This window comes from Sceloporus occidentalis, unplaced genomic scaffold (genome assembly GCF_023333645.1).
Source record: "Sceloporus occidentalis isolate IW3139 unplaced genomic scaffold, rSceOcc1.0.p SCAF_1, whole genome shotgun sequence".
Taxonomy (NCBI): Eukaryota; Metazoa; Chordata; class Lepidosauria; order Squamata; family Phrynosomatidae; genus Sceloporus; species Sceloporus occidentalis.
The window spans coordinates 100,521,889-100,536,506 of NW_028316981.1; the positions used below are offsets into that span (position 1 = coordinate 100,521,889).

The following is a 14,618-nucleotide window of genomic DNA, read 5'->3' on the forward strand; positions in this document are numbered from 1 at the left end:
CCTGCTTGGCGATAAAAAAAGGGATACACAGACTTCAAATCCTGTCATCTGGTCTATGTGAGGACCAATTCATGCTGCAGGGGTGGGGGCACAGGGCTCTGTTCCCAGATGTTTTAGAAAGATCCACATGACCAAACCCACTGGCTCCAGTGTAATATCATATGGCAGTGAATCAGTACTCATATTTAACAAAAGCCAACATTTTTTGGGCATGGAGCATGGAAGAAGCAAGCAAACAAAATGAACAAAATAAGAGAGCAATTTATTCATATTTCTGATATCTCTGACAGCTGAGAACCTCAAGCAGGCCTCAAGATGGAAGTTTATTATTATCGGCTACTTTTTTAATGTTTGCACCTTTCCTTTATTCTAATGTATTTTAACTGGTTTATCTGGTTTTTTAGCCTCCCACATTTATTCTCACAGCAAAGGTAGCCTATACAGACAGGCCAGAATAATGCTGCTTTGGGTCACTTTGGAGGTATGCTGTTTAAATGATGCATGAGTCCTAAGAGGCCTAAGGACTGGAGTGCAGCTTCTGGCCTCTTAAGATGTGCGTGTTATTTAAACAGCACACCTCCAAAGTGACCTGAAGCAGCTTTATACTGGCCTATCTGTACGGGCCCATATGTCAGAAAAATAAGACGGCTGAGAGAGTGACTGCCTAAAGTACCGTATTTTCCAGCATATAAGACAACCCCCAACTTTTCCAGTTAAAATATAGAGTTTGGGATATACTCGCTGTATAAGACTACCCCTCTTCCAACCCACACCAAATAAAAATTTAAAAAACATCACATTTGATTTCAATATGGTAATTTTAATTCAAAGGCTTATGACATGCAGGCTTATGACATGCAGGAAAACTTATTGTATACAAAGCCTGCTTGGATTGGTCAGCTCTAATTGCCTGCCCAGCCCTCCCTGTCTCCAAGACTATCAGAGCGGTAGTGCAAACACGGCTCTTTTTTCCATACCCCAGGCTTCCCGGACACCTGCAGCTTGCTCCGCCCTTCAGTTACATATGCGGCAACTGCAGATTCTCCAGTCCGGCTCAGACGTTTCTGCACCTGCCCTATAAGATGACACCCAGCGTATAAGACGACCCACGACTTTTGAGAAGATTTTCCTGGGTTAAAAAGTAGTCTTACATGCCAAAAAATACAGTACCCCAATGAAAACTTTATGAATGTGCCAAGTCCCAGTCTAACATCCTAACTACTAACACCTGTCATTTGCTGCATACCTTTAAGTCATTTCCAATTTAAGACAACCCTAAGGTGAACCTAGCAAGTGGTTTTCTTGGCAAGATTTGTTGAGGGGGTTTGCCTCTGCCTTCCTCCGAGGCTGAGAGTGTAACATGCCCAGGGTCACAGTCCAATGCTCAAGCCACTACACCATGTTGCCACTGACTAAACCAATTTTTACTTACACTGCTGGAAATGAGAGACATGTAAGTGGCTCACATATTCCCATCAAGCCCCTCTTCTTATGTCTTACCAGCTGCTGTTGCTACAGGCATGAGTAGCTTGCACTCAGCAGAGAGACAAAGTTTGATGGTAATATGGGTAGCACGGACCAATTTCTCAATTTTCCCTAATGGCCCATTTACTGTGCCGTTGTACTGATGCAGATGCAAACTTTATCAAAATTTACTATACAAATGGATTGTGCCCTACACATTTAATAAAGGGGTGTTTCCAGAGCACAAAGGACCATACTTTCCCATCTCTGACTATGCTAGAGCTTTGGAGGGCCGCATTGTCACACCTGCCATTTTGGGTGACTTGACAAGTGACAACACATCCCTTCTGGACACCTTCTAGCACAGTGACTCCCAAAATGGAAGGCAGCACCCCCTGGGGGTGTTGAAAAGCTCCAGGGGGACACAGGGGGGCAGTAGAGAATTGTGGCAATGAGGGTTGAATTAAATTTTTGTGCACCATTATGGGACAGGACAGAGGGACGTTGAATAGAAAGCTGTTCAGGAACAAGCTGTCTGAGCCAGGTGAGAAACTCAGTATGCCTCCCCTGGCTTTGCTCCTAGGCTAGCTAGCTTAGGGAGGGGGGCACTAGGGTTGCCACCTAAGAGGAAGGGGGCAGAAGACTGAAAAAGTTTGGGGACTACTGTTCTAGCCCATTCTGGGTGTGTGTGTGGCTGTTTTGGGTAGGGAGTCCCTGAAACAGCATCCTGCAATCTCACATGGGTTTTTATATTTAGAGGAGTCTTGTTGTTGTTCTTAAAAAAACCTGCATGTTTCTATGACTTTTAAGAAATTAATGGAGGCTCAAAGAACTGCATTACACTCCACCTGAGGTCCATGGGCTGCACAACTCCTGTCTCTGAACTGCTGTAACAGAAAAGGCAGAACATCACACTCAATAAGCTTCTCCATGAAATGGAATTGTGCTTGAGTTTCAGCTAGCTTTCCATGCCATTTGAAGAACATACACCATATCCTTCTTACCAAGGGAAATCAACCGCCTGGTAAGCTCCATCGCCCTGTGTATGTCACCAAGCTGAAAAACGGCATAGCTGAGGTAATCCAGGATCTCCACTTTAGTAATGGTTGCCTCATCACCCCTGTCATGTTGCTTCAGTGCCTGCTCCATCCACAAGACAGTGTGGTAATAATCTCCATCATTATAAGCTGTCTTCCCCATACCAAAGCAATCTTCCACTGTTAGGACTGATCTGTATTTTGTTCCTGCACAGAAAGTAAAGATGTATTTAATAAACAAGCAAAAACAAAATTTGTGCTCTGAAAAGAATTTTGTAAGTTTCCTGAATGTTAAAGTCATCTGGAATTACTCCATTTTATTTTTAAAAAGGTTGTGCTGTGTATACTCATGCAAACAAAATGGAATTATCCCTGAGAGAATATCATAGGTTCTTATTCATTAAAATTATTTATTAATTGCTGTCCTGTCCACAAGTAGCCTCAAGTGATATACAATAAAATACATTTTAAAATTCTTTTAAGATGATTACAAGCCAAATTAAAAATTAAATTTGAAAAAATGAAAAGCTAGATGGAATATGATACTTCTGACAGTCTGACAGAAGCTCAATAAGAATGGAGCCACTCTGATCTCCACTGGGGAGTTCTGCCTACACTGCTGCTACACAAGGCCCAGCCTTGAAAACTGGGAAGGCCCAGAATCCTTTGAACCAGCACTGGGAAACACTTTCTGGTGTTTTGAACTTCAAATTCCATAAATCTCCTAACACTGATCATTGTTTGGGCTTGTGGGAGCACTCCATGAGAGAGAAGTTACACAACTCCAAAAATTCAATTGGCCATGCTAGCTAGAGGATTCTGGGTGGCGTCCACTTAGACAATGAAATTTCCAGGCTCTGGGGGATATGTCATTCATTTTTCTCAAAATCGTTGCTGATGTATGAAAACAAATATTCTGATAACCATCTACATGAATGAGGGAAATGACACACAGATGAAATCTAGGGCCCAAATCCTTTTGTCTCAAAGGATGACTTAAACTGCAAGGGAATCCCATTTTTAAGATACAGAAGGGAAAGCTTAATTTGAAGGTGTACCCAAAATCATGCTTTCTCCAATTCCTAATGTATCCCCTCACCATAATCCACAGGATCCTTTCAACTGCAGGCAAGGAGGTGTCACCCCTTCAAAGCTAGCCTTCTGCAAACGTCCCCCAAGTCTGGTCCTTAGCATCCAGGGGGGAAATGTCATTTGCAGTTTAAATGAGATGGACACTTAAATGCATAGTACATAACTTTTAACAACTCAGAATGTAAAAAAAGACACTGAAATTTTTAATGAATAAGAAGGAACTAAGAGCCTGAGCAACTAGCACAATACGCCAGCTTGGGGGCAGCAAAAAGCTGGCTCTGCAGGAGCGCCAAAAACCTGGCACTGTGGCAGAAAAGCCGCCCTTTTCCTGCTCCAAAAAGGAATGGCATTTTGCCACTTCTTTTTGGGCCAGGAAAACACCAGATTGGGACCATGGAGTGCGATTGCTGTGGCCCCAATCCGGTGCTCAAAGGGGTAGCGTCAAGCTGCCCCTTTAGGGCCATCTCTACTGGCCCTTAGTGTGTTAGTTCTTAACCAGTCAATACCATCTTTTATTATACATACACGTTCTGAATGTTATATATCCTCTAAATAGAAACTAAAACATTTCTGAGTTCCTTGCAGGAAGGCAGGGGAGTAGTTTAATATAAATATCCCTCTTCCATATCCTTGTTTGGAGAACTATGGGGTCAAAGCCCTAATTCTACAATACTAAAATTATATTTAGACACCCTTGGTTCCAGGCATTTAAAGTCAAAAGGAGAAACTAATCTGTGTGGAAAAAACTAGACTGAACCTCATTGGCATGATTTAAAACCAAACTCTAGCTTTTTTAAAAAAAAGCACTTCACATTTTATTGTACTGAAGGTTATGTCAAAAAATTTTGTGGATGTTTTGCCTATAAAGACAGGATTTTCTTTTAAAAAAATTAAAACAAGCATATCCAACATGAAGCTTGTGTGAGTTGTTTTCATGCTGAAAAAATTTCCAGCATTCATGGGAGTATTAATACCCAATTTGCCAAGTACTTGTTCTGCCTGAAATACTATTTGTTGACCTTAAAATGCTCTCTAGTACAGCATTATTGAATCAGTGTGCTATTTGAAATAATAATAATAATAAAACCCTCTAACAATTCTTTGTATTAGTGAGTAGAATTCATCCCAACAATCTGATTTTGCATCTTTGTTACAAATCTAACTAGATCATGGAAAACTCCATAATATGAGCCTTATATATAGTTTCAGCTTTACACAGTTCCAGACCTGTTTCTGCACCTTTGTGATGATGTGATAGATATTACCAAACAGCCCAGGCATGCACAGTCTTTTCAGTTGACAGTTTTTTTGTTTGATATTTGGTGAGGAAAACAGAGGGACAAGAGTCACAATACAGACACACCTTAATTACCATAACAAAGCATCTGACAAAAGAAGCTCCATTTACACAGTCTTTTACTTTTACTCCTTCCCAACTCCCCTTTTCGTTCTTGCCTTCTGTCTAGTTGAAAAGTTTATTTACTAGGATTGATATATAAGATTTTCAGACTAGCGCAGAAGTGCTCATAAAACATTGCTGGATCATTTAGGAAGTGCGGGTGTATGAAAGCCTGCCGCGCTTCCTAAACGTCAGGTAATCATTCCTCCCCTCCAGCGTATCTGAACCATTCAGGGAGGAGCCATTCATAGGAATTTGCTTCTCCCCGAACGATCCAGGGACACTGGAGGGGAGTGACGATCCCTTATGTTTAGGAAGCACGGCAGGCTTTCACACACCCGCACTTCCTAAACGATCCAGCAATGTTTTACCAGCACTTCTGTACAGCTCTGTAAAGGCAGAAAAAATAGCATGGGACCACCAGGGGAGTGGAGCCACAACAAAATAGGAAACAATTTTAAGGTTTCATGGCTCACTCAGTTGCTATTCGGCATTAAACTGGGAACTCGGAAATGACTGTCATGTTTACTGAAGCTGTCAGGTAGCTTCCAACCATCACCTGGAAATTCTCCTCTTGAAATTGTTTCAGGGTCCAGCTTGTAGGTGTCTTGCAAACGCATTAATGCCTTGGCAGCTCCTGTCTCATCTTCTTCATTTGGGAAGAACTGACGCTGAATCGTGAGGTTTGCAATAAAACCTTTATTTGAACAAAGAAGGAAACAGTTACCACCATGCACCTCAGATGCATATAATCAACACCAGACTGATCTACAATTGGGACCATCTGGTCTATTCTACAGCATATCCCTTGCTGCATTCACATAGCTGGAATTTAAACATAAACAATGGTCCCATCATGCTCTCTAAAATTATGTTCTTTGCACAAAGATTTTTTAAAATCCATGAACTAAACATGCAAGTGACATCAAGGGGAGAAGATCTGCATCAGTGAACAAATAAAAAATGAATTTAGGCCATGGAGAAAGAATTCTTCCAGCTATGTCATGACGGGGCTCACATACAGAAACTGGCCCCAAGTACACAGCAAGTCTAGTTGGGGTGGAGCAACTAAAACATGGATTGATTGTTATGTCTAAGCCTTAGGTTTGCAGATTTCTTCTTCTCCCCTCCCTTACATGCCTAGATTCTTTTCTGTATTATTTGGCCTGGAGAACCACAGCTTGCCTTTACATCTCAACTGGGAAACTGTAGTTTGCCCTCAAACCAAAACGGGAAACCCATTTCAAACTATTGTTTCCAGTTCTGGTTTGAAGTCAATCTATGGTTTGCCCAAAGTACAGAATTATATCAGTTTGGATGTGAAGGAGTTATGGTTTGCCCAAGCCTGTAAATCAGAGAATGGAAGCAAAGGAGGGAGGGAGGGAGGGAGGGAAGGAAGGAAGGAAGGAGGCTGAAAACATGTGGCTTGTCTTGGCTATGGTGAGAAACCCATGGATTCAACACTATACCTGCCCTAACGCTGCAAGCCAATTAAGCAGTATTACTCCAAATAATCCCACTTTGTGGTAACTCTTCAATAGAAAAAGCCCGGTCATCTGATTCCACCTTAACTGTGTATTTTAATGATGTCCCTTCTTTAAATGTTGTTTTGATCCTCCAGTAAATAAAAAAAAAAACTACTACATTTCAGTATTTCAACTCAGTTTGTAAAATTCAACAGAGGGAGTACCAACCATTACATATACCAACACTCTAAAGAAAAATGTAAAGCCCTCACATACAGGGCTTTCAGAAGCAATGGTTTCCAGAAGTCAGTAGACAAGAAAATCCCACACAGAATGGAATGAAAATTCAGACCCACTGGATAACTTTTTAGAAATGGCTCAGAGAGGTCCCAAAAATGGGAAACAGTAGGATTTGTAGGGGAGCCAATGGCTGATTTATCAGCAATACAAAAGAAAGGACATATTAAGTAGCAAGGCCACTTTTGGACATTAAAAGGAAATTGATTGTAAGAGGTCAGACTGCACAGGCTTTTTAATGCCTCCACTGATCAGGGAGGAAAAAAACAAAGGAAAGAGATTTATACCAAGCTTCAACTCCCACTCTGCTGAGTACAAGCCCACTGCTGTGACCCAGTAAACAATGTGCACCATCGTTCTCCCACTGTCAGCCATGGAAGGCAAAGAACAGAGCAAGCCATTTCATAGCAGACTCTGGGATGTGTCTGGCTGCAGTTCAAGTACTTCTTCACATACAGCCAATATCTTAAAAGCAATGGAAACACAAAACATTAAATGTAAAGTGAAATCTTTTCTTGTGATTCCAGTATAGGTTGTTATTGTTTTTGTCAGTGAAAAAAGTGATCTTCTCTTTCTCTCTGTAAGTTTTAAAAGTCCATTTTCTCGTGGCAAACTGCTGCCACACATACTACAAGTCTTGGCTGAAAATGTATACTTCAAAGCTGCTACATTTTTAGCATAAGTGTGCATGCACACACATGCCTTCCAAAACCATCTGAAGTTGATTTCTCAGAAACTGCACTTCCTCCTTAATATTCAGGCATTTTTTTTTTTAAAAGTAGTCTTATCGAACAGCTGCTCTGCAAAAAAAATCAAACAGGCATTGTATGCAGAGCATTCATAAATGAAAATCTAGAAAACATACATCTTAGAACAGTGATTGCAAGCAAGCTCTTCCTTCTCTAGTGTTTAGGAACTTTGCAGTTCACATCTGGACAGCAGAATTTAATCAACATATGTCGGATTGTGCCACAAAACTAAAAGCATAGTGTACAAATAGATTTGCAGAGATATATCACATTTCTATTTATTTATTTAAATTTTCTTTTATATCTCATCTTTTCTACACTGCACTTAAGGGAGCCCACCTTGATCTCTTCTTCTCCACTGTATCCTTACAAAAATCCTGTGAGGCAGGTCAGGCTGAGAGAGAGAGAGTGACTAACCATCTTAAGATCACTCAGGAGTTTCAAGGCTTAGTAGAACCTGGAGATCCCACATTTCACTCTAGCACTCTAATGTGCTACTAACCAGATTGCATTTTGGAACAATGAACAGGGGGAGGGGGAGGTTTCAAAGCACATAATTACAGCAGATTGGCACCACTTTAACTGTCACAGCAACATTCTATGGAACCTTGGTAGTTTCAGTTTAGGGTGGGTACTTAGAATTCTCAGTCAGAGAACTCTAGTGCCTTTGACCAGATTTCATTCTTCAAAATTCAGAATCCCGCAAGATGCGGCCATGGCTGTGAAAAATAGAATTATAGCACTATAACTGTGTAGTATGAAATGGCCTCTGATTTGGAAGCAGTAAATTGTGGGAGAGAACCTGCTTCTGCTGAAATCCCACATCTGGCAGCATCCAACACTCTGCTCGCCAGCTTCCACCACTGCCCTATACTCCAACATATGATGCTGGACACAGGGTGCATCTATAGTGTAGAAGTAATACAATTTGACACCACCTTAACTGCTATGGCTTAATCCTACAGAAGGACCCTAGGATCTGTAGTTTTGCGTGGCATCAGCACTATTTGGCAGAGGAGGAGAAAACTTGTACAACTACAAATCCCAGGATTCTATAGGATGGAGAAAACTGCATTATTTCTACAGTGTAAAGGCAGTTGCCACACTCTGCCTAATGGTAGAGCCAGCCATGAACAGGGAAGAAACGTCTTTGCATTAAGCTCTCAGTGTTATGAACCCCAGCATGGTAAAACATACAAGTAACCAGGGATAGTCCAAGATATTTTGCTACCTGAGGTAGAATAGGAAATAGCATTCCTCCAGCTTTTCTTAGGTCAAGGTTATTTTGGCAGTTTAGGTGGGAAATCTTTCAGGTACCTCTCTCCAGGCCAAGCAGTAAAAATACATTACTAACAAAATATATAACTAGCAGTGTGCTACCCTTTGATTCCAAAAACCAGCTACCTGAACAATTTGACTCACTCTATCTAATGGTAGTAGTGACCCTGAGAAAAATTAAGGTTCCAAGCCATACTGAAGGCCAAATGACACCTAGTGGCAGCCAATGCAGCTCCCTAATCCAGCTGCACTCTGGCTAGAGCAACAGGTGCAGTGCTGTTGAACAAGTACAAGGTGTTTCCCAAGTCTCTGTAAATGTGCTCTTTTGTCTCACATTTTACCTGTTATTCTCACTAGTTATTCAGCTGAACCCTTTGAGATTTTACTTAGGGAGAAAGAAAAGGGTATCAGAAGTCAATTTTGAGTGCATAAATGGTGATGGGGAAGGCTAGGCCCAAGGTCACATATGCTCTTCTATATGCAAAAAGGGGCATCAGGACTCTAATATACATATGTGCACATAGCATCAAATTAGTCCCTGAGATCCTTAAAAATTTCTAAAGTGGAATTTTTAGCCCTCTAAACATTTTGGACTTCAGTTTCTAGAAATCCCAGGAAGTATGGTCAATGGTCAGAGACTGCAGAAGCTGTAATTCAAAACATCTGGGAGGCCGAACGTTCCCTAACCCTGCCTTAAAGGAAGAGTGGAAATATATATGAAATTAACAATTAGGAAGAGTGAGTCTTAGAAGATTATTGCACACACATTTTTTGCCCGATCCAGGCACAGGATGAGATCAAGCTGCAACGGGGGAAAACAGGTGTTATTGCACACAAAATTGCTGCTGCACTGCCAGCTGACCACAACCTGTCCCCAAGCCACGCTTATCCCACCGATTTTGGTAGTACAGATAAAACCGGTTGGTTTGGGGACGGATGGTGGTCGACTGACAGCGCAGTAGCAATTTAGTGGGTGATAACACCTGTTTTACCCTGTTCTGCCCAATCCTGTCCGATTCCCGGATCGGGCAAAAAAGTAAATGTGATAATCTCCTTAGCTGCACAGCAGCACTCCATCATAACCAGTATCCTACATACAGCTGTGGGTACAGTTTTTAACTAATGCTGACAAAGTGAGAAGGTTTGTTGACAAGAGAGCAATTGCTTTAAAATGGTTGTCTTAAGGCTCTTACCCTTGGTTGCATCTTCAAGGACTAGATTTTCTAGTTTTAGCCATTCTGTGTTTAGGCGCTTCACCAGTTTATAGGCATTGACAGGATGTGCAAGATAGCCTTCTGGATCTGAAGTGGATTTGATAGTTAGAGATTCCATCATCTCTGCCCAACTAAGAAAAAAGGGCATATGTTTCAATTGCAGAAAGTTGTGTTTTTCAGGCATTTTTTATCTACTAGCTCTGAATGGATGATGATACATTAATATGAAAGCCCCCTTTCCTTATACCTGATTACAAGTGAATGTGCCTCCTTTCATTTTTGGGGTGTGCTTTACCATATTATTATTATTAAACTTTATTTATATAGTGCTGTAGATTTACCATACAGGCATTCCTCTTGCATTTAAATTACATTTAAATTTGCAAAGTAAATAATCATGCTACAGATCACTGTAATCATTTACTTAAGATTGTAAATTATTATTCATTAACATAGTGCATTTTTAAGCCATTGTACTATATTGGCAGCTGATGAGGTTGAATACTGCAGCATCCACAGCAGCTAAGGCAGGGATGGGCATGAGGTACCGTATTTTCCAGCGTATAAGATGACCCCCAACTTTTCCAGTTAAAATATAGAGTTTGGGATATACTCACCGTATAAGTCTACCCCTCTTCCAACGCACACCAAATAAAAATAAAAAACCCCATCAGATTTGATTTCAATATGGTAATTTTAATTCAAATGCTTATGACATGCAGGTACTTAGCAGGAAACCTTGCTGTATACAAACCTGCTTGGATTGGTCAGCTCTCCCTGCCTGCCCATCCCTCCCTGTCTCCAAGACTATCAGAGCGGTAGCTGCTTTCATACGATCACCGCATACAGCGGAGATGTAGCTGTGGACGTTTTTGAGTTCCCCCCACCATATGCGGCAACCGCAGATTCTCCAGTCCGGCTCAGAGGTTTCAGTATAAGACGACCCCCGACTTTTGATAAGATTTTCCTGGGTTAAAAAGTAGTCTTATACGCCAGAAAATACAGTAAATAAGGATCTAATGTAGATCACTAGTTCATTGGCAAACATTTTTGACACTAAATGTGTAAGAACAGCAACAACTGAAAAGGCAACTGCTTGCTAAATTGCATCGTTAAGGAAGAACACTTAGAGAAATACATAAGTAGTGACTTTTTCTGTTAAAGGAAAAGGAAAGGAAAGGGTACTGAACACACACTGCTGGTCATGTGCCCAGAAATACTCTGTGCCTTAACTCTTAGCATAGGTCCAAGTGCCAAGTATTTTGCATTAGGCTGTAAGAGATGAACCTCAGGGCTCTAGTTAAAAAAAAAAATCAGGAGTGTCCCACTAGCCTGACATTTGTCCACCCTAGTGTCAGGATCTGAGGTCCTACCATGTTTGTTAACCATATATTTTGTATATGTTTAATAATACTGGATGATGGGATAAGAAGTATTAGTGGTAATGCTGAACAAAGAGATAGTTTATCTTTTGGAAAGCTGGCTAATGAATAGATGTGAGGGAAGACAAAAATGCGCTTTGAACAGTCAGGGTCAAGTTGATGGGAATGCTTGGTATGGGATGGAAAGGAGGGGCAGTCTTGGGAACAGGATTGTCTGGGTTGAAAGACAAATGGAGTGTGAGTCCCTGAAACTGTTTGAATTGTTATGTGCAATACTCTACAACTGAAGAGTATTGTTCTGTACAGTCGGCCCTTCTTATACACGGATTTTTTATACACGGATTCAAGCATACACGGTTTGAAAATGTTCCAAAAAAGTATAAATTTACCTTGATTTCCCATTTTTTATAAGGGACACCATTTTGCTACGTCATTATATTTAATGGGACTTGAGCATACACGGATTTTGTTATACACGGGGGTTCTTGGAACCAAACCTCAGCGTATAACAAGGGTCCACTGTATATACTCTGTAACTGAAACTGCCCTGACAATATTGTTTATGCTATGAACATCTTTAGTTTCTAAATAAAGTTTTCTGAACCTTTCTGAAACTTGTGATTTCTAAATGGAAGACTGCCAGTGTATGACATCCAGGTTTCAGGACAGGGGTAAGCAACTGTCAGGAGTCACAAGGCTACAGTTAGCCCACAAAAGACCTTATAGGCGGGCTTTACCCCGCCTTCTCTCCAAAAAAAAAAAAAATATGCCCTTAGATGCCCTCTGTGGGTGTATTTTTGTTACATTTTTAGCCCAGGAGAGGCCTTGTTAAAAACAGAAAGTGACAAGCCTCTTTGGTGTAATATCCTTTGGTCATATTCTGGACCAAACAAAAGCAATAATAAAACACTGACATGCTGGTGGCATGTCAAACCATCTCCATAGCTTTTCTTCTGGCCATGTAGGGTTCTTTGACTAAAAGGAAAGAAAAGGACAGATCTTGGAATAGCAGGATAAAAGAAGAACCTCCACAAACAAGGGGAGGGACAAAGACAGCAAAAATGGACAAATGCCAGCTACAATTGAGATCTGTGGAAAGGATCTAGGTAATGATGAAAGCGTATGAGCTATAATAACTAGTGAGGAGGTAGGAGCAGAAGTCAACATTCACAACATATCTCTTCCACACCCAGAAGAGATTCATTTTTAACAAAGAGCCAGCCTGTGATTCAGACAGAACATTTCCAATTTGCAATTATAGGCCACTGGTTTGAACATGAACAAGGGCAAGACAACATGCTGGGAGGAAAGAGTTGGTATATGGTGTTGAGAAATGATTTATCTCATAAAGTTTAAGTCACTTTCTCCAACCTAGTGCCCATCATATGTATTAGGCTACACCTCCCCAAATCCCCTAGCTACCTCTGTCTTAGACATCTGGAGGGCTACAGATCAGGGAAGACTGGATTCAACACTTATTTCAGCCAAACATTCTCAAGTTTTGCTTGAGCACTGAACTGCTCTCCCATTTGTGGTTCCAGCTTATTTGAACTATAGGATAAACATTCAAGATAATATACTCAATATGTGAGTAATGTTCTAATTATTGAGAGAAAAAGAAAGAAGGAAAATATAGGAAATTCCTTTAGATATGATAAAGAAATTAAAATAAGAATAGAAATACTGTCGTGTTTTTCTTTTCTTTTAAAAAATCTTTAAACCCTGGCAGTCCAGAGACAGAAAAAAGAAACTAGAAAGAATTAACGCATACATTGCCAACTCATTTTTTGCTGGAACTAAGTACTGGAAGAATGAGACAAGTTACAGAGGATTTTAACCTTTGCTATCCTAGGGTATGTATGTCAGGCAAGTAAACAGAGAAAGGAATTTAAACAATGCATGGGGACATAAATCCAGAAGGAACATGTAATACACTGACACAAAACCTTCTTTGTACATTAGTGGTCCTTCTACACAAACTGTGATAACCTGGGGATGCATCTAAACTGATAGGAAAATCCAGTTTACCTTTGGGTTACCCTGATCCGCAGCTACCATGGGCTCTGCACAGATCTCCTTTTGAACTCACCCTGGTCTTGATAAATTGCAGTATGTGCAGCCACATGGCCGTGGCTGCTTCAGCCCCCTCCCCAATGTATGTGAATGTACATATTTCTGAATCCCTTCCCCTGGCCCCACAACCAAGTCACTACAGAGCTCAGTCCACATGCACATGTGAATATCCAGATCTTCAGATCAAAACTGGGATAAATCCCCACTCCCCCCCCCCCCTCTGTATTAAAGCCCTAAAATGATGAAAAGGCCCCAATTGTCCTGTATGTTGTTTGGATACCTTGCTGTGAGAACTAGGTGAGACCATTTTATTTGGCCCATATAGCTGCACCATGTATTGAGATAACCATTGTTTTCCAGGGCAATCCTATGCAAATCTAACAACAAATAATAACATCCACTGACTTCAGTGGGACATGCCAGGTAAACTCTACATGCATAATACCCAGTAAGCATGTACACCTTTTGCTTTATTCAAAATGAAAACAGGTATGATCAGATCGAGTGACAGGATATAACAGATGTACTACATTAAAATGGAAATAAATAGGGTTATCTTCTTTTACCTTTTAATTTTGGCCAGCTTAGATTCTTCTTCTTGAATATAAGCTTTTAATGATTGTACCAAGTCTTTTTCTGCATAGATCAGGTCTGTCATCTGGCCTTCAACAGAAGAAAGTAAAAATATTATTGTCTTCCTTCCTTCGGCCCCCTTTCTCCTTTCATGTACAGAAGGAATGAGCTCCTAGCTTATCTCAGAAGTTTGCATTTTAAGGGTTCCTTTCTTCTTTCCTATTGAGGTTGTCTTGGTGTTTGTGGATTTCAATGGCTTTCCTGTGCATTCTGACACTGAAATCCACAGACACCAAGACAACTTCAACAGGAATGAAGAAACCCTTAAAGTTAGCAAAGTTTGGCTAGCAGTCCTGAAAAACACTAAAATCAAGACCCAGCAAAATGCAAGTGAAAAAAACCACCCAGGATTAGGGGTTTTCCCAGCAGACAATGATCACTAATTCAACAGACACTAATCCTCTTTGCATATCCTCTCACCCTGAGGCCTTGCCATGCAACAACAGATCAATACACAGATTAACATGGAAATCATTCCTCCCTACACAGAGTCACACAGTATATATATACCCCACTCTCTTCCATGCCAACATT

The 14,618-nt window shown here is 40.8% G+C and overlaps 1 protein-coding gene across 4 annotated transcripts in view; it reads right to left on the reverse strand.

Moving 5' to 3' along the window:
* P4HA2 (prolyl 4-hydroxylase subunit alpha 2) overlaps positions 1–14,618 on the reverse strand; it is a 61,937-nt gene that overhangs the window by 20,534 nt on the left and 26,785 nt on the right. For 3 of the 4 annotated variants that reach the window (XM_089530647.1, XM_089530656.1, XM_089530665.1), the window contains 4 exons: positions 14,018–14,114; positions 9,976–10,127; positions 5,552–5,689; positions 2,469–2,708 (listed from right to left, as the gene is read on the reverse strand). In XM_089530647.1, coding sequence (XP_089386773.1) covers positions 2,469–2,708; positions 5,552–5,689; positions 9,976–10,127; positions 14,018–14,114 — 627 coding nt within the window. The remainder of the gene's footprint in view (positions 1–2,468; positions 2,709–5,551; positions 5,690–9,975; positions 10,128–14,017; positions 14,115–14,618) is intronic. The other variant, XM_089530675.1, reaches the window with a different exon arrangement.